We start from the raw sequence: 19,484 nt of genomic DNA, 5'->3' as shown, positions 1-19,484 counted from the left end.
TGTTTCTATGATGTTCAAACCATAACGTGAAGGTTTTACCCCTTGTAGGAGCATGAACGAATTTACCGAGCCGTGTAGCCAGATTTGAAAATTGTGACGATTTTGCACTATCGTCTGTTCTTATTGTTCGATATGTCAATATATCAGTGATTTGTTTTTGTGACTCACCGATCTAATGTAATGTCTGCTCCTGGTTTGCGCAGTAACCGCTAGTGCTTGAAGTATTTGTTCCATTGTCTTTTTCATGTAGGTTCAATAAGCCGCAGCGCCAATTGTTGTGTTTGTTAGTTTTGTATAATGTCTAAGGCCGTTGGGCCTTATTATTATGCTATATAGGGGACCTATTTCCTGCTTATATAAGTCCTACTGAGCTGCTCTCTCTTCCTTGCGATTTATTCTCTGGTCTCTAACGAAGTCAGTTGAATGCCGTTCCGAGCGGATGATATGAGCTTCGTTTCGAAAATTTGCGTACATTTCCGCTTGCTGACCAATAATCACTCCCATTACATTTATAACTTTCAAAATTGTCATAAATCCTTCATTGAAGATAATAATTGCCAGAAAAGTTGCTATTTCAACAATCTTTGCTCCAGAATGAAAGTGTTTTGGAGCAAAAGTCTAAATCAATGAATTCAAAGAATTTTCATTGCGTTTCTGCTACTAAACAACGTTCCAGCAATTCATTAGCCGAACCTAATCGAAATATAAATGCCGACATAATGCTATATTGTGTGCCGTATGGCCCGAGCGTTGAGCGCGCGCCGGAGACCGCTCCCTACGAGGTGCTATAACTTTGTCAATTTTGTGAATCGGGCTAAAAATCTTTTTGCAGATATATTTTCCATATAAAATACTTGCAAAATATGCAAAGAAAAAAAATCGATTTTCCGACTCACTAGATTAGAATACTCCTTTAATACACGAACAGTCTGAAGTAATTATTGCAGATATAGGCACGTCGTTTGTTGCTTCTGTTCACGTCGACCACACCCATGCTTCTCCGACGGTCCATCTTTCGTCCCTTATGACGTCTTTCTTACTGTAGTGTCGTGTGCACAGTCGTGCCGTGTGTACCGTCGCGCCGTGCCGCACAGTGGTGCTGAGGCGGAAAAAATTGATTTTCAAAAGTTTCAATTTATAATTTAATTTTACCATAAAAATGATATCTAAAGATCCAATATCAATACTAAATGATTTATTTTTTTTATTCTTTATCTTTATTAATATTTTCAGTGGATAAAGCCTTAAATATTTCTATTGTAAAAGATATCATGATAAGTAATATTCAATTTTGAATGTGTTTTTATATTTTTTAATCGATAGATTATAATTATATTTACTATAAAAATTTAAATTAACTTTGAATCTTCCTTAGAAAACGAGAAATAAATTCTTATTGACCATATTTCTGTACAAATATTGTTTTAAAAATATCTTTAAAAAAATATATATATATAAATTGGAGGAAGTATTTCCTTGTTACCCAAACCTCTCCAAAATGTGTTTTTTGTCTACAATGGAAGATAATCTTTCTAATTTAAAGAAACTTCAACATCCAGCTGCGCATATTTGCGCCACTGAGAGAAATTCGAATTTTTATTCAGAGATGTTATACTTGAATGCATCACGTAACTAATATGGCGCAGTTTTCTCGCTGTTGTATTGCGTTTTTTTATTTCTCTCCCAGATGGCGTTTCATGTTAACTCGTTTCTCGCAAATAGAAAACATCTTAATTGTTTATTTATACGATTCGAATAAATTTTGCTTCGGATCGAGCGATTATTAGAGCTGATCTGTGTTTTTGCGTACAAATTGTCTGTGATTGGTTATTGATTGACTGTGAGAGAGGTTTTATTTATGCATATATATATTTATGCATTTAATATTTGTTTATATATGTTATAAAAGTGTTACTTAAATACGAATTTTATTATATAAATATATATCATATATAAAAAATTAATTTCCTTTAATTTTATTTCTAACATAATTTGTTTCATTCTCTCTCTCTTCCGCGTTCTCTCTCTTTTTCCCTTTGATTTCTTTATAATTCCTTTAGTTTCCTTTAAATATAATATATTTTTATTCCTTTAATTATTTCATCTCATATAATATTATTAATAATATAATGAGTATTGTTATTGCGTTTACAATGTTTAATTTTTAAATTTTCATGTTTAGTTTTTAAGAGTTTGCTATATGTACCACATTGTTTTCTGTTTACATTAATCTAAATTACTACTCATTTTATCTAATTTTTTCACTTAACATTTACATATCCAATTTTTTAATTCGTATAAATCATATATTAATAAACTATTCTTAAAGTTTTAAGATTATTTTACAATGGCGACTTTTTCGATTTCTCGTGAACATTTGTCGGAAATAATTTTAACTAGTAATTACAATATAGACAAAATAAAAACATTATTAAAAAATAAATTTGCAAATTTGAAGACAAATCACTTCGATAAAATAATTGAAGATATTCAAAGACATTTTTTGTATCAATTGAAGAAAAAATGGCAAAACAGTCAAAGAAAATCTGATAGATTCAAAAAATAAAATAGAAATTGGTTAAATGGAATATTTACAGTACAACTTGAAGAAGAAGTTGACTGTGATGTGCAAACTGAACCTCCAACGAAGAAAAAGGTAGGAAGACCTGTCAAATCATTCGAAGAATGTTGTGACCGAGCAAAACGGTATAAGGCAAAGCATCTTCGTGAAGCTTTTCCCATTCAACAGTTAACTTTGGCTGTCAAGAATGTATCGGATACGAATATAACACGCGCGCGAGATTATATTGATACTAATCAAACATTAGCAATGATAACGAATGCAGACTTAAGTAAATATCAATATGAAGTAATTCGAGAAACACTAAAAAAAAGCGGTTTTGATATCTTGCCTCCTTATAAGAAAGTTTTAGAGACTAAAAAAGAATGTTATCCTCGAGAAATAAGAATAACCGAAAAGAAAGCTGAAATAAATCTTCAAAATTTATTAGATCACACTGTTGAAAGGATGTTTAAAAGTTTTGATATAAAGACGATTGCAAATATTGACAAAGAGGAATTAATTCTAATTTCCAAATGGGGATGTGATGGGGCTTCCGGTCAAAGTGAATTCAAGCAAAAGTTTTTAGATAACTCAATAAACGCATCTGATGCATTCATGTATATGGCATCTATGGTGCCAATTCAATTAGTTTCTAACGACAGTATTATGAAACAGTTTTGGCAAAACTCACGTCCATCAAGTCCAAGACTTTGTAGGCCAATTCAGTTTGAATTTGCCAAAGAAACACCTGAATTGATAAAAGAAACTGTACAACACATAGAAGAGAAAATTTCAAATTTGCATGAGACAATAGTAAATATATCCGGGCGTACATTCAAAGTTAAACATAACATGTTATGTACAATGATTGATGGAAAAACAGCTCAATCGCTCACTGATACAAAATCATCTGCAACTTGTTATATTTGTAAAGCTACTCCTCGAGAGATGAATGATCTCAATCGAATTCATCAAAAATCCTACGATGATAATGCTTTAAAACTCGGTTTATCTCCTCTACATGCGCGTATTAAATTCATGGAATGCATTCTTCATGTCGCTTATAATCTGTCTTTTAAAAAATAGTCAGCTACGAAAGAAACAAAACTTGAAAGAGAAGAGAACAAAAAGAAAATTCAAAAAGAATTTCAATCTCGAACTGGTCTTAGAATAGATATGGTACGTCAAGGTTGTGGAAATACAAATGATGGAAACACTTCACGCCGTTTTTTTTCCCAGCCAAAGCTAACAGCAGAAATCACAGGAATAAACGAAGATTTAATTAAGCGTTTTTCAGTAATACTGGAGGTCATTACATGCGGTGCTTCTATTGATCCGAAAAAATTTGGCATATATTCTTATGATACTGCAAAAATGTTTGTCGACTTGTATGGGTCGTATTACATGCCAATAATTGTTCACAAAGTTCTTCTTTATGGCGAAAAAATTATTACTGCAGCAATGCTTCCCATTGGTTTATTATCCGAGGAAGCACAAGAAGCTCGGAACAAAGATTATAAAAACTATCGAATTTACCATTCAAGGAAAATTAGTCGTTTAACTACAAACGAGGATGTGCTACATCAATTATTAATCTCATCTGATCCATATTTATTCAGTTTACGAAAAGAACCAGCAAAAAATATTTTGCCATTAAGTGAGGATGCGAATTCTCTTTTCCAAGATGAACCTGATTAATCACCTATTTAAAAAATTAATTTTATTTTTGCAATAGTAATAATAATAATAATAATAATAATAATAATTAATAAAACTTAATAGATTTTAATTGCTAAATCATTATCTTTAAGTTAAAAAGGAATTATAATTCTATTTATTTAAATTGAAAAGTTACATTATTTTTTCCGACAGTATGCGTTCTGGCACCACTGTGTGCCGTGTGCACCGTCGCCTCTGCGCGTTGTCGTGCGAGCAATCGCTCTTGGTCGTGCAGTTCGTCAATGACGACAGTAGCGTAGTGCTTAACACCTGTCAAAGGGCGCAATATACCCAACAATCTTTCACAATTGCGAACAACAAAAAATAATTAATTGTTAATTCAGTCGAGAAGCAAATGTGGAGTGATTGGTTTTATGTGTATCAAAAGTTTATTAAAAATTTACAATAACTTAGTTGTTAGTTAAGACATTTTACAATACATATGCTATAAATTTAGCCAAGATCACATTGAACTATTTTTTGGTTGTATAAGAGCTAAAGGAGGTTGCAACAATAACCCAGCAGTTCGGCAATTTAAAGCTGCTTACAAAAAACTTCTTATTTATACTGAGATTGCAGAACAGATACAAAAACCGGTATTTCCATCCCTTTGGATGCTATTGCAATTTTACATATTTCTTCGAATCTTGAAAATATTATTAATCAGTCGACTCCAACATCACGTTTATTCGAGGATAGCAATTGTGAAGATAATAATAATAATTTAGATTTACCATTTCTGCCAGGTATAATTCAACTTTTCCAATATTCTACTCGAATAATTGCTTACATTGCTGGTTTTGTTATTCGTAATTTGAAAAATGTGATACATTGTGATATTTGTGTCAGGGCTCTCTATGGAAATGAAACACATTAGGAATGCTCTTTTATTAATATTAAAAATCGTGGAAAATTGATACTCCCTTCGCATGATGTAACTGTTTTTGTAAAACAGCAGAAATTGTTATTCGTTTTGCTCTCCGCGAAAGTGGCGGCAAGCGTTTGTTAAAACAAATGTCAGAAGTTTTCTTTTTACATCAAGTGTTGCATCGTTTTATTGGGAACCACAATGTATTTTATAGTTTAGAACAGCATTCATGCGATCAAACTCCGTTGCAAAATCATGTGGTTCATTTAATAAGAGCAGTTGCTTCTAAATACATTCAGATTAAACTTTACTTTATAGGACGCAATATAACTGATAACGAAAACAATGTAAGAGTATACGACAACAATTTAACAAAATAATATTATTTAAGGGACAATAATAGAAGATAAATATTTATTTTTTTAATTTTTTATTTAATTTAATTTTTGTTTATTTTTTTAATATAATGTTTGATCAATCACATATTATATGCGCAAATGCAGTTTTTACGAAGCTGCATTTTGCATATGTGCGTAATTGATTAGACAATTAAAAAATTTATTCAAAGATATTAACAAAATTTTTCGAAAGTGTATTGTTATATTTTATCATATTTTAAATAAGTTATATAAGAGTATGTAATAAATTTTATTCAAAAAACATAATAAATTTTATAACATTTTATTCTATTCAATTAAAAATAAAAAGATAGTGTATTAAAATATATGTATATGATATATAAAATATATTCCTGGACAAAATTAACGCATAATTTTTTTTCACTTCTTCTTTAAAAGCTGATATTTAAATTTTAATGAAAAGTTTTAAAGAAAAAATGAAAAAAAAATTATGCATTAATTTTCCAGGAGTATATATATAAATAAATAAATAAATACATATATATATATATATATATATATATATATATACATATATACATACAAACATATAATATATATTTTATTCTTTTTCTTTTTCATGAGAAAGTTTTCTTCGTTTTAAGGAATTCAAAAATATCATACTCCGTGAAATTATCCGTCGCCATCTTACATGCCTCATATTCCGTGCAGTAGACATTTCTTTCCCCTCACCCTTTAAGCTTCACCCCCGCAGCAATATACTCTGTCCAGTATTTCTTACGTCCATGTGGGTTTTAATCCCTAAAACCGAGAAGCCTGGTTCTTCGAAACCCAGGTTTCCAAAAGGGCCAGGCCAATATGTTTGCTCGATGAAATTGGAAAAAAGAGGATAATAGCGGAGCGTATATGTTGTTGGCAGGAGGAGCATTCCAGTTCTGAACTCGCTAGTAACCAATTCGGGTTCCGTAAACAGAGGTCTATTTGCGACGTACTGGCGTACAACTGGTGAAAGATATTACCACCGAAGCGACAGAGAGCGTGGATTATGCTATTATTGTTGCGTTGGATATTCGAAACGCGTTCAATAGCATTCCTTGGCCAGTAATTCGTAGAACCTTGCGGCACAAAGGCTATCCAGAGTATATTAAAAGATTAATCGACTCATACTTATCAGATAGGGTAATTAATTATGTTGAAAAAAACGGCGCACAATGTGAAAGACCCATGGAAGCCGGAACTCCAATGTTCGGTGATACTTGGTCCCGTATTGTGGAATATTGCGACAGTGTTCTCGGGCTGGCAGAGAATGAAGAACACTGCAATATTGTTTGTTATGCGGATGATACACTTGTAATTGTAACTGGTTTAAATTTACTACATACGCGTCTAAGAGCTAGTGTCTTTATAGGTAAAGTTATCGACCACATTAGTAGGTTAGGCCTGACAGTTGCAACAGATAAGACGGAGGCCATCATTTTTCATCCAAAAGAATGAAAATTATGAATGGAATCGGATGAATTACCTAGAGCTATCGCGATCAACGACGTATTAATAGATTTCGCATCTGTCGTGAAGTACTTGGGTGTGATGATTGATGCGGATTAGTCTTTTAGGAACCATTTCAAATAGGTTGAGGACAAGGTTGGTGTGATTTGAGTCTTAAGTCAGCTAATGCCGAATCTGAGAGGACCTAACGAGAAACGTAAACGATTATATGCTAACGTCGTTTTCTCGATTATTTTGTATGGAGCCCCAGTCTAAGGGAATGTGCTTGTTCCAAGTCGATTGCGGTCGGTCTTTGCATGTCTTAGAATATTCTGTTGCACAAAGAGTGATTTCGGCATACAGTTTCCAACAACTCGGCCCTAATATTGACGAGGACGCCTCCTGTTCGCTTTATGGCCCCGATGAGGAAACGCGTTTATTGGCGCCTCAAAGAGTGCAGAGAAACAGGAGAATATTCGATGGAGATGAGGAATGTTATCAAGGATGTAGAATTTGGAAGGATGCGAGCTATGGTGACAACATCTTGAAAGACCGAACACACCGGGGGAATACATTAAAATGGTGATTGTTCCTAGATTGGATGCATGGATAGTCCATGATTCTGGGGGAATATCGTTCCACTTAACGCAGCTAATGATGGGCCATGGATGTTTTGGCAAGTTTCAATAGAGAATCGGCAAAAAAGAGAGTGCAAGCTGTGACTTCTACGACGAAGAGGACGATGTAGTACACAGTGATACCAGAATGCTTACGCTGGCAACCGGCAACGTAGTGGAGGGGGTAAGCATACAAGTGAAAATCGCGTGTACAGATACACGATTTTTGCTTATGTGCTTACCCCCTCCATTACGTTGCCGATTGCCAGCATAAGCATTCTGGCATCACTGGTCGTACATATCCTCAGAAGTTGCGCCGCTTGAGAACCGTAAAGAGCCCAGCTCAGGATGAGATTGGGCTTAGAAGAGGATTTTACGCTTGGTGATATTGTCAACTCTATAATCAAGGACAAGAATCAGTGGTTGGCCTTCTCCGCATTTGCGGACTGAAGGAAGAGGAGGAGAGACGTCGGGAGAGGACCGCGGGTCTTCTTCCCTCACCCCTCCGTCTCCTATGAGGGATGGCGGGCGTACTTCACTGACGTGCGTTACATGTAACCTCATGAGTTGTACGTTTGTCTTTGTTTGTCAATTTTATAGTCAGTGTTTATTCATTCATATTCATTCATTCTCTCACGCATAAAGTCCATTCATTACTCATACACCCATTTCGTATCCATTCATTCATTTTATTCATTTTCTCTCCTTCTCTCTTCTCCTTTCTATCATTGTTTTGTCCAACATTTCGTTTCATTCATCTCTCTCACTCACTCATTTCATCTCATTTCAGTCTTTAACTCATGTTATTCATTCATTCATTTTCACTTTCTTCCTTTTCGTTTTTGTTGGTCCTATTATGTGCATATACGAGCAAGTGAGAGCGACCAGAGGCGGTTACCCTTACAAATATGTGGAGTTGGGACCGCGTCGGGTTGCTCATTAAGGTTGCGGAATGGCTGACTCGAAACCGAGACTCCCCACTTGGTCCTGAGACTCCGGCTTGCTGTGGTTAGCAGCGAAGTTTCCGCGAAGTCTGATGTGATAGGTTAGGATCACACATAGGTAGAGGGGGTTCACAATTTACACTTTACACTTTTACACTTCACACTCTGCACACTTTACACTTAACACACACTTACACTTGGGGAATTGAAGTTTGTTTGGTGGCCGGTTTATGCGTCATAAATCTTGCCTCCTAGACAGTGCCCCCCACACACACCCACACCCACCCACCCACACACACACACACCCCACCCCCACCCCCCACCCACCCACCCACCCACACCCACACACACACCCATACCCACACACACACACACACACCCACACCCACCCACGCACACACACCCGTGTGTGTGTGTGTGTGTGTGTGTGTGTGTGTGTGTGTGTGTGTGTGTGTGTGTGTGTGTATACAGGGTGTACCAAAAGTCTGGAAACGGTCGAATATTTAATAAATTATGCATTTTAGAAAAAAATGTTTCAAACAAAAGTTGTATGGCTTGAAGGGAGGGCCATAAGACGGTGTTATTAATTTGACCTTGAATAGTTACTTGAAGGTCACATGAAGGCCACCTTCAATTTTTTAAATGGAACTGCCTACTTTTTATTGCATATTCTTGCAGCTCATCTCGAGAGCTTTCCAAAACACTATAATTAAGTTAGTTTTCATTAAGTACTTTCCGAGTTATGAGGCTTGAAATCATTTCTTAATTTTACATAAACCGTAAAATATCTTATAAAATATTAATTTTTCGATTATCTTACCTAATACTTTTACGTACAAAATAATGAGAGGAATCAATTGGTGTAAAGAAAACATATAATTGTTTCGAAGAAAAAATATGTAATTTACAATTAACAATTACATATTTTTTTCTTAAAAATAACTGTGTTTTCTTTAGACCAATTGATTCCTCTCATTATTTTGTACGTAAAAGTATTAAGGTAAGATAATCGAAAAATTAATATTTTACAAGATATTTTACGGTTTATGTAAAATTAAGAAATGATTTCAAGCTTCATAACTCGGAAAGTATTTAATGAAAACTAACTTAATTATTATTAGTGTTTTGGAAAGCTCTTGAGATGAGCTACAAGAATATGTAATAAAAAATAGGCGGTTCCATTTAAAAAAATTAAGTTGACCTTCAAATGACCACTAAATTCGACCTCTAGATCAAAGTCAAAATCATCATCATTTGTCCCCCTCGAAATCCTTTTGTTTGAAACATTTTTTCTATCTTTTAGACTTTACGAGATATTTCGATGGGAAGGTTAAAATGGAACACCCTGTATAATTATAACATTTATCACATATTACATATACATTACACTTATTTAACACTTACACATACAATATACACATATATGAGATCAAGGGGAGAAAAGGTGGATTACGGAGGAAGTCATTATAGGGGTTGCTGCACCTAGGGACGTCATGCGCCAACAGTCCCCCGGAATGGCAGGAGGAGTTGTTACCGGGTGAGAGTCCCGCATAACCCAGCCATACGGGTGGCTGAGTATGCATAATGCATTTTCCCCTCCTACGCAAAAAAAAGGTTATATCTTCCGGAAGTGGAACTCCCCTGTAGGGAAGAACCCACTGTATCCACACATGTACTTTGCAAGATAAAACGAAGTTCACATGAGTTTGCAACTTTTCACGCCAAGCAAGGTTCATCCCAAATCAAATTTTAGTTAAATCAGAAATAGGTGTGGGTTTGGTTATACCTTCCGAAAGTGGAGCCTCCCCCGTAGAGAGGGGGGGGCGGAACCCACTGTAGCCACGCATGTACATTTCACCTTGACTCTTAAAACGTACATAGTGTTTAAAAATTGCACATAATTTGTTAAACTTTTGTTGTTAATACTTTTTTATAAATGACGAGCGACGGCTAAAAACCTTTTGAATGTCACTCAGAATAGAGACCTTGACAACATATATCATGGTCAAGGTCATTGGAGCTGGGTCTCCTATCCAGTACATTTACCATAACTTTTATTCTTTGTAATACAAAGTATATATGCACACACATACATATACATATACAGAGTATCCGTCCTATCATCCTCCAAAAAACCATAAATAGATTTCGTTAAACCGAACTAAAAAAGTCATATACCATTTTTAAAACAATCACGTAAAATTTCGCCGGTGCCCCACTCGCCGCTTCGCCGCACGCATAGTATCAGGTTTCAGTGGGATGACTTTTCTCGTCGCGCACTTATATTCGCACGTATTGGCCAATCTTTTTAAATTAATATCTCGAAATTTTACAGGTTGTTTTCAAAATTTGCAATTAACAATTACATATTTTTTCTTCGAAACAACTATATGTTTTCATTACACCAATTGATTCTTCTCATTATTTTATACATAAAAGTATTAAGGTAAGATAATCGAAAAATAAATATTTTACAAGATATTTTACGGTTTATGTAAGATTAAGAAATGATTTCAAGTCTCATAACTCAGAAAGAACTTAACGAAAACAAACTTAATTATAGTGTTTTGGAAAGCTCTCGAGATGAGCTGCAAGAATATGCAATAAAAAGTAGCCAATTCCATTTAAAAAATTGAAGGTGACCTTCATGTGACCTTCAAGTAACTATTCAAGGTCAAATTAATGACACCATCTTATGGCCCTCTTCAAGCCATACAACTTTTATCTGAATCATTTTTTCTAAAATGCATAATTTATGAAATATTCGACCGTTTCCAGACTTTTGGTACACCCTGTATATTATTTTTTATTATATTATTTTGTATATTATGTATAATATTAAATAAACATATATTCTATGTTAATATATATATATATATATATATATATTTTTTATTTCTACGCGACGATGCCCTCTTTGTTACCATCACTAGACCGGCATAGACAGTATTGCTTTTCGCGGCGCTCGGCCGCTAGCATGCACTTGGAGTGGGGAAAACGGCACCAAGATCCGGACTTTGCTTATTACAATTTATCATTTTCAAATATTTATAAATATGTACAAATATAATAAATGATAATAAATATTTTTGCACTTGATTTCTATATCTTTTGTGTAACCAGAAAAATTTAATAAAAAAAATGAACAAAGGTTACTATTACTTATATTTTCATCAAAACTATTCTAATCAAAACTAAACTTCTATCAAAACTATATTTCACAAACTATTAAAAAAAACCTTTATATTTAAAAAACAATAACAAAGAAAGACTATGAGAGCCAGTGCAGATATTATGCACACAAGAAATTATAATGATAATAAATTAATGAGTAACAACAAATTTATTACATAAATTTGTATGTGTGTTGAAGAATATTGAAATTTAAATATTGAAGAATATTAAAAAATTGAAGAATATTTAAATATTGAAGAATATTTAGAAGAATGTTCTGTCAGCTCGATTACACACCACATTACCCGAGAATACTGTTTTCGTATCTTTTTTAAACGAATCACGGATTTTATATTACATTTGCCATCACTGATTTTCAACGCACGTTTTATTGCATACCGACTTTGTAAGTTCCATTTATTTATTATGTTCTCAATGTTCGGGTTGTTTCACTCTCTAATTGACTCTCTTATTGACTTTTTAGTTTTAATTTATATTGAATATGGACCTCTACTTATAGTTCTATGATCTATCAATCATGGAGGGATTCGACCTATGATGTGATGACCATATGACGATACATGCGATTTTGGAAGTTTTTTATTGGTAGCTTCATTTTATTTCTTAATAACCTATTTATATGCGTTGTGATTTATTATTTGTATCCATTATATTATCTATCTCTTATGCTAAAGATGGCCAAAAGAGCCAAAATTTCCGCGATTTCAATATTCTTCAATAATTTTATTTAATAAATTTGTTATTACTTATTAATTTAATATCATTGTAATTGTGTGTGTGTGTGTGTGTGTGTACTTGTATATACATACCTGAAATATAATAAAGGTTATTAAGATACTTAAAATGCAGATGTATTGAAGTCGAGCCAATTTCGATTTTTGAAAAGGCCATAGACCAACTATCAGCAAAAGGGCTCGATTAATACTAAAATACTGATCTTCGATACTGATCATCTCTCTGTTAATATCAATACGCTTTTGAAACAATTTTTGTCTATAAAGCGTCGCTTATTCCACATCTATATTATAATCATTTAAATATTTTCTCCAAGTTCTCTTTTTTATCACGAAAAAAAATAAATTTATGAAGAAAGTATTCTATAACAACTCATAATTATGCACACTGTGCGAAATAAAATATTGTGAGATGTGAGAATTTATATATTCGCACAATTTAACACCGTTTCGTTAAAATGCAGTCGTCCATTAAGTAATCGATCTAATGCGAAAAAATTAGACGGATGTTTCATTTCTCATAAAATAAAATGTACGAGAGAAGTCCTGGGGTGCGAAAGCTGCGCAGGCGTTGTCATTTCTTGGCAGCACATATCTGTGTGCTTCAATCTAATATGACATTTATAAGTACACCTTATCTTTTATGGTAAATATTTTACAATCATCACATTACTATAAAATATTGTGTGCAAAGTGTGATTCTTTCGACTTATTATTTTGTTTTATGAAGGTATATTTTATAATATTTTTATTTTTTATATATAATACTTATATATAATACTTTTCTATACTGCAATACTTATTTCTTTGTAATCTTAAAAAACAAAATTGAAATTGATTATGTTTCTCTCTCTCTCTCTCTCTCTCTCTCTCTCTCTCTCTATATATATATATATATATATATATATATATATATATATATATATATATATATTTATATATATATATTTTTTCACTAATTTCACAATTTAAAATTGCTTTTAATATATATCATTCTCTTCCTTGTTAAAAATGGAGATTTATCTATGTTAAAACTGTATTCTATATATACAGGGTGTTCGGAAATTCAATCGACAAATTTTCAGACATTGTCGGGGGCACCATAAGAATCATTTCTTGCAAATGAACTTGGGGTCGGAAACGTGTCATTACATTGTTACGGCATACGGAGTGTTCGAAAGAGTCGGGACCTCGAAATATCACAAAAAATAGAAGTTTTACAAAAAATTGTTTCAAACAAAAGTTGTAGGGTGTAAAAAGGTCTAATTACTGGCACCATGTGTTTGACCTTAGATGGCGTCGCCAAGGTCACGACAAGGCCACCTTGAATTTTTAAAATGGAACCCTCCACTCTTTATTGCATATTAGAAATCAGAAATAAAATACTTTATTTTCTAGATGATGATTTCAATCGGATACGTGCTTTAACAACAATGCACAACAGTACTGTTTGGAATACATACTCAAGTCTACAAAAAATGAAGGTTTTTATTTGCTCAAATGTCTGTAATAAAAAATGACCCAAAATATCATACGCATCGGTCAGATATAAAAGTAGATCCACCATCATTTACCACTTCTACCTTCATTCGCGGATAATAATACGATAGCTACAGTCGTCGACTTATCAGAAAAAACTTTGTAACTTCAATAACTTCGAAACGGCTTACTTAAAGTTGGTAAAATTAGTGCTTTGAAAAGGTCTCGAGAAGGGCTACAAGAATATGCAATAAAAAGTGGAGGGTTCCATTTCAAAACTTCAAGGTGGCCTTGTCATGATCTTGGCGACGCCATCCAAGATCAAACACATGGCGCCAGTAAATAGACCTTTTTACACCCTACAACTTTTGTTTGAAACAATTTTTTGTAAAACTTTTATTTTTTGTGATATTTCGAGGTCCCAACTCTTTCGAACACTCCGTATGCCGTAGCGATGTAATGACACGGTTCCGACCCCAGGTTCATTTGCAAAAAATGATTCTTATGGTGCCCCCGACAATCTCTGAAAATTTGTCGATAGAATTTCCGAACACCCTGTATATGGGTCTTCAAAAAGTCCCGGAACGCTAAAATATCTCGAAAACGATCAACTATAATGAAAAATATGTAAGGAACAAAGTTGTAGGACTAAATAAAATGTACCTAATGATGATAAGAATTTGACCTTGGATGAAGTATTCAAGGTCATATGAAAGTAAGGGAGGTTGGGTATGGGATTGGAGAAATGGTGGGGGTCTGGGGGGAAGCGGGCGGGCGGGTGATCAATAAAGATGGGGGGTAGGGAGGGGGAGGGTAGGTAGTCAGGAGGAGAAGCGATACCCGGACTAGGACGATGTGCTGATAAGCACTCGAGGTTGTCAAACCAGTAGCCCGGGGATTGTGCGAAACTGGGAATGGGCTCCTGGTTCAACCGAAACAAGGAAGGATGCGATAGAGAGGAGTTTTTAGCGGGTAGGGACCGTTAAATAGGCCTCCCGCACTACCCCTCCGCAATGCCGGGGTGGAGGGGTGTGCGTAACAGCATTTTCTCCTCTCTCGTATTAAAAAAAAAAAAGAAAATAAGAAAAAAGGTCATATGAAGGTAACCTTCAATTTTTTAAATGGAACCCCCTATATTTTGTAACTTATTCTTGTAGCTTATCTCGAGAGCTTTCCAAAACACTATAATAAAGTATTTCTTCATTGAGTACTTTTCGAGTTATGAGGCTTGAAATAATTTCTTAATTTTATATAAACCATAAAATATCTAGTAAAATATTCATTTTTCGATTATCTTACCTTAATACTTTTATGTACAAAATAATGAGAGGAATCAATTGGTGTAAAGGAAACATACAGTTGTTTTTAAGAAAAAATATGGAATTGTTAATTGCAAATTATATATTTTTTCTTAAAAACAACTATGTTTTTTCTTTACACCAATTGATTCCTCTCATTATTTTGTACATAAAAGTATTAAGGTAAAATAATCGAAAAATGAATATTTTACTAGATATTTTATGGTTTATGTAAAATTAAGAAATTATTTCAAGCCTCATAATTCGAAAAGTACTCAATGAAGAAATACTTTATTATAGTGTTTTGGAAAGCTTTTGAGATAAGCTACAAGAATATGTTATAAAATATAGGGGGTTCCATTTAAAAAATTGAAGGTTACCTTCATATGATCTTGAGTACTTTATCCAAGGTCAAATTCTTATCATCATTAGGTACATTTTATTTAGTCCTACAACTTTGTTTCTCACATATTTTTCATTATAGTTGATCGTTTTCGAAATATTTTAGCGTTCCGGGACTTTTTGAAGACCCTGTATATATAGAGTACAGTTTTAACATAGATAAATCTCCTCCATTTTTAAGGAAGAGAATGATGTATATTAAATTCAATTTTAAATTGTGAAATTGGTGAAAAATAGTTTTAAAAAAAAGTATTGGAAAAATGCAAAAATGCTTGTTTTTAAGCAAAAATGATTATATTTCTCCCTAATTAAACGATTTTAAAAATTCAAAGGGCGTTTTGAAAAGGTACATTAAACTATCAAAAAAATATAATTATTATTGCATTCTTTTAAAAAAGTATAATTATTTTAAACATATAAATGTGGAAAATTTATAAAGATTAAAAAATGGGAAAAGTGAAAGAAAATATTGTATAAAAAATTTGTTCGCATAAATTAATTTTATTTGCATAAATATGATTATAAATTTAGTTTGTAATAAAACGACTAAAATATGATAATAAATTTAATTCGTAATAGAAGACAAATTTTACTTTTTACATTTGTGACAAGTGGAGCACAAAATATGTTCTTCGCATACTGCTCTTCGACGAATGTCGCAAAACATTCTGACTTTGTAATCGTCAGATCTAAGGCAGAAGTTGCATCTTGCACGAGTTTTATTAACTACTCTTTGCTTTGTTACTTTAGTATTCATATCCACCTCGACAATTAGTTGAAACGATAGACGTAAGCCCTGACGATAAAATATTTGCCATAAAAATATTTTTTATGAGTAATATTTCATAATTATCTTATAACTGTAATTTATTAATTTAAACAAAAAACTGAAATCGACTTACCACCACTAAAAATTCAACATTAAATAGTATGTGGAGTCCGTTTGGTTGCCATGTCGTTTTTAATTGAATTCTGTGTTACAATTACTGTCTAGGAAGTGTTAATACCGACTGAGATAATTCTATTCTCACTGTCAGATAATTAAATTGAATTATAGAAAAGGTTCAAGTCCGAATATGTCATCTACTAACTTAAGAGCATACTTTACAATGGACTTGGGGTCCATATGGCCTTCACAAGCCATAAGCCCTAGGAATATATATAATAGAAATATATACAGGGTGTCAGTGAAATTTTCGCCCTCACGAAGTAAGGAGGTAGATTGGCTCAAATTAAGAAGGAAGGACTTCTACTGTTTTGTGATATTCGCAATAATTAACGAAAAATTAAATAAAGAATATCGGCCAATCTGCGTGAGTAGAAGCGCGCGGCGACGAGAGTCGTCCCACTGTAATTTTATACTAGGCGCGCGGCGAAGCGGTGGGTGGATCGCTCTCCGAGACATGATGGTGGCGTGCGATATATCGCAATACCGCGCCAAAAAATGACCCGTTCTTTTAGTGGCCAGAAAATGATGCGCTATCATTTCCACACCACCTTGCAGTAGATAGCATGGTGCGCTTTTTTTATAGTGGTTTCCCCCATAGGCCTATTCCACTCTCAATTTAATGTGAAAATTGTTCAAAATGCCGTTAATAACTGTACGCTGAATGTATCGTAAATGTAAAAAATTGATGATGACAGTACCTTCACAAAAATTAATCCGTGATTGAAAATCCCTCGATAAAATGTGTTGCACACGTTGGTAATGATACGGGCGTAATCAGTTACACGTAAAGCGTGATGTACCGCGTATCGCGAAAAACCAAATTCATGTGCCACACGACGTATGCTAGTTCCAGGATTTTCATAAAATGCTTCAAGAATCCTTTCTTCATCTCGTACATGAAGACGCACTGCTGGACCGGTTATCCCGATATTATGCACGATACCCAGTTTCACATAATTATTGCACAACTCGTAAAACTGTACGTTCACTTGGCTTTCGTGCACGCCCGGAAAATCATTCCACGTAAATTACGGCCGCGCGATAAGTATTTTCTCCCGCTAGCCCGTATGCCACAATCATATCCGTATATTCCTGCAGAGTACACTTCATTTTCACTGTTAATTTACTACGCGAACACATGATTTTTACTAAAATTGTCTCAGCTCTCGCAGGCTGTTGCCAGAGTGCATACGCCAGCAGCATGCAACTACAGCTGAACGGACATGTGAGTGTAATCATAATGCGCAGGCGCCGAGCTCACACGTACGCTTACACTCTCATGTCCGCTCAGCTGTAGTTGCGTGCTGCTGGCGTATGCACTCTGGCAACAGCCTGCGAGAGCTGAGACAGTTTTAATAAAAATCATGTGTTCGCGTAGTAAATTAACAGTGAAAATGAAGTGTACTCTGCAGGAATATACGGATATGATTGTGGCATACGGGCTAGCGGGAGAAAATACTTATCGCGCGGCCGTAATTTATGTGGAATGATTTTCCGGGCGTGCACGAAAGCCAAGTGAACGTACAGTTTTACGAGTTGTGCAATAATTATGTGAAACTGGGTAGCGTGCATAATATCGGGATAACCAGTCCAGCAGTGCGTCTTCATGTACGAGATGAAGAAAGGATTCTTGAAGCATTTTATGAAAATCCTGGAACTAGCGTGCGTCGTGTGGCACATGAATTTGGTTTTTCGCGATACGCGGTACATCACGCTTTACGTGTAATGGATTACGTCCGTATCATTACCAACGTGTGTAACACATTTTATCGAGGGATTTTCAACCACGGATCAATTTTTGTGAAGGTACTGTCATCATCAATTTTTTACATTTACGATACATTCAGCGTACAGTAACGCCATTTTAAACAATTTTCACAAATATTTAAATTGAGAGTGGAATAGGCCTATGGGGGAAACCACTATAAAAAAAGCGCACCATGCTATCTACCGCAAGGTGGTGTGGAAATGATAGCGCATCATTTTCTCGCCACTAAAAGGACCGGTCATTTTTCGGCGCGGTATTGCGATATATCGCACGCCATCATCATGTCTCGGAGAGCGATCCGCCCATCGCTTCGCCGCGCGCCTAGTATAGGATTACAGTGGGACGACTCTCGTCGCCGCGCGCTTCTACTCACGCAGATTGGCCGATATTCTTTATTTAATTTTTCGTTAATTATTGCGAATATCACAAAGAGCAGTACAAGTCCTTCCTTCTTAATTTGAGCCAATCTACCTCCTTACTTCGTATGGGCTAAAATCTCCATGACACCCTGTATATTAGAAATATAAAAATTTGTATAATTATTTAAATAAACAATTAAAATATGTTTAAAAAATATAAGAAAGCTTAAAGTAACAGTTTTTTAGAAATCTTTTCTGTTATTTTTATAAAATTAAATATATGTAACATCCTTCACGAGAACTATATATATGTATTAATATATACAGGGTATGCCATTTTAACTTTCAGGTCAAAATATCTTAATTTCATGAGATTTTAGAAAAAAATGTTTTAGACAAAAGTTGTATGGTTTCAAGAGGGATATAAAATAGTGGCTAGTCATATTTGAAAGATCACATGAAGGTCACATTCAATTTTTTAAACAGAAACCTCTATTTTTTTATTTTACGTATTCTTGTAGCTTACCTCGAGAGCTTTCCATAACATTATAATAAAATATTATTTCATTGAGTACTTTTCGAGTTATAAGGAAATAATTTCTAAAATTGCTTGAAATAATTTTTTAATTTTACATAAACCACAAAATATATATCTAGTAAAATATTCATTTTTCGGTTATCTTACCTTAATACTTTTATGTACAAAATAATGAGAGGAATCAATTTTGCCATAAACAATTACATA

The 19,484-nt window shown here is 33.9% G+C and overlaps 1 protein-coding gene across 1 annotated transcript in view; it reads right to left on the bottom strand.

Moving 5' to 3' along the window:
• The window catches only part of LOC145963779 (uncharacterized), a 57,157-nt gene extending 44,454 nt beyond the window's left edge, over positions 1-12,703 (bottom strand). Inside the window, exon 1 of the mRNA XM_083086011.1 lies at positions 12,560-12,703. Coding sequence (XP_082942137.1) covers positions 12,560-12,703 — 144 coding nt within the window. The remainder of the gene's footprint in view (positions 1-12,559) is intronic.
• Between the last annotated feature and the right edge of the window lie 6,781 nt (positions 12,704-19,484).

Source organism: Camponotus vicinus, unplaced genomic scaffold (genome assembly GCF_025532165.1).
Source record: "Camponotus vicinus isolate PSW18456_S1 unplaced genomic scaffold, iyCamVici1.0 SCAF_13, whole genome shotgun sequence".
Lineage (NCBI taxonomy): Eukaryota > Metazoa > Arthropoda > Insecta > Hymenoptera > Formicidae > Camponotus > Camponotus vicinus.
This window is presented reverse-complemented; position numbering and strand designations above follow the sequence as displayed.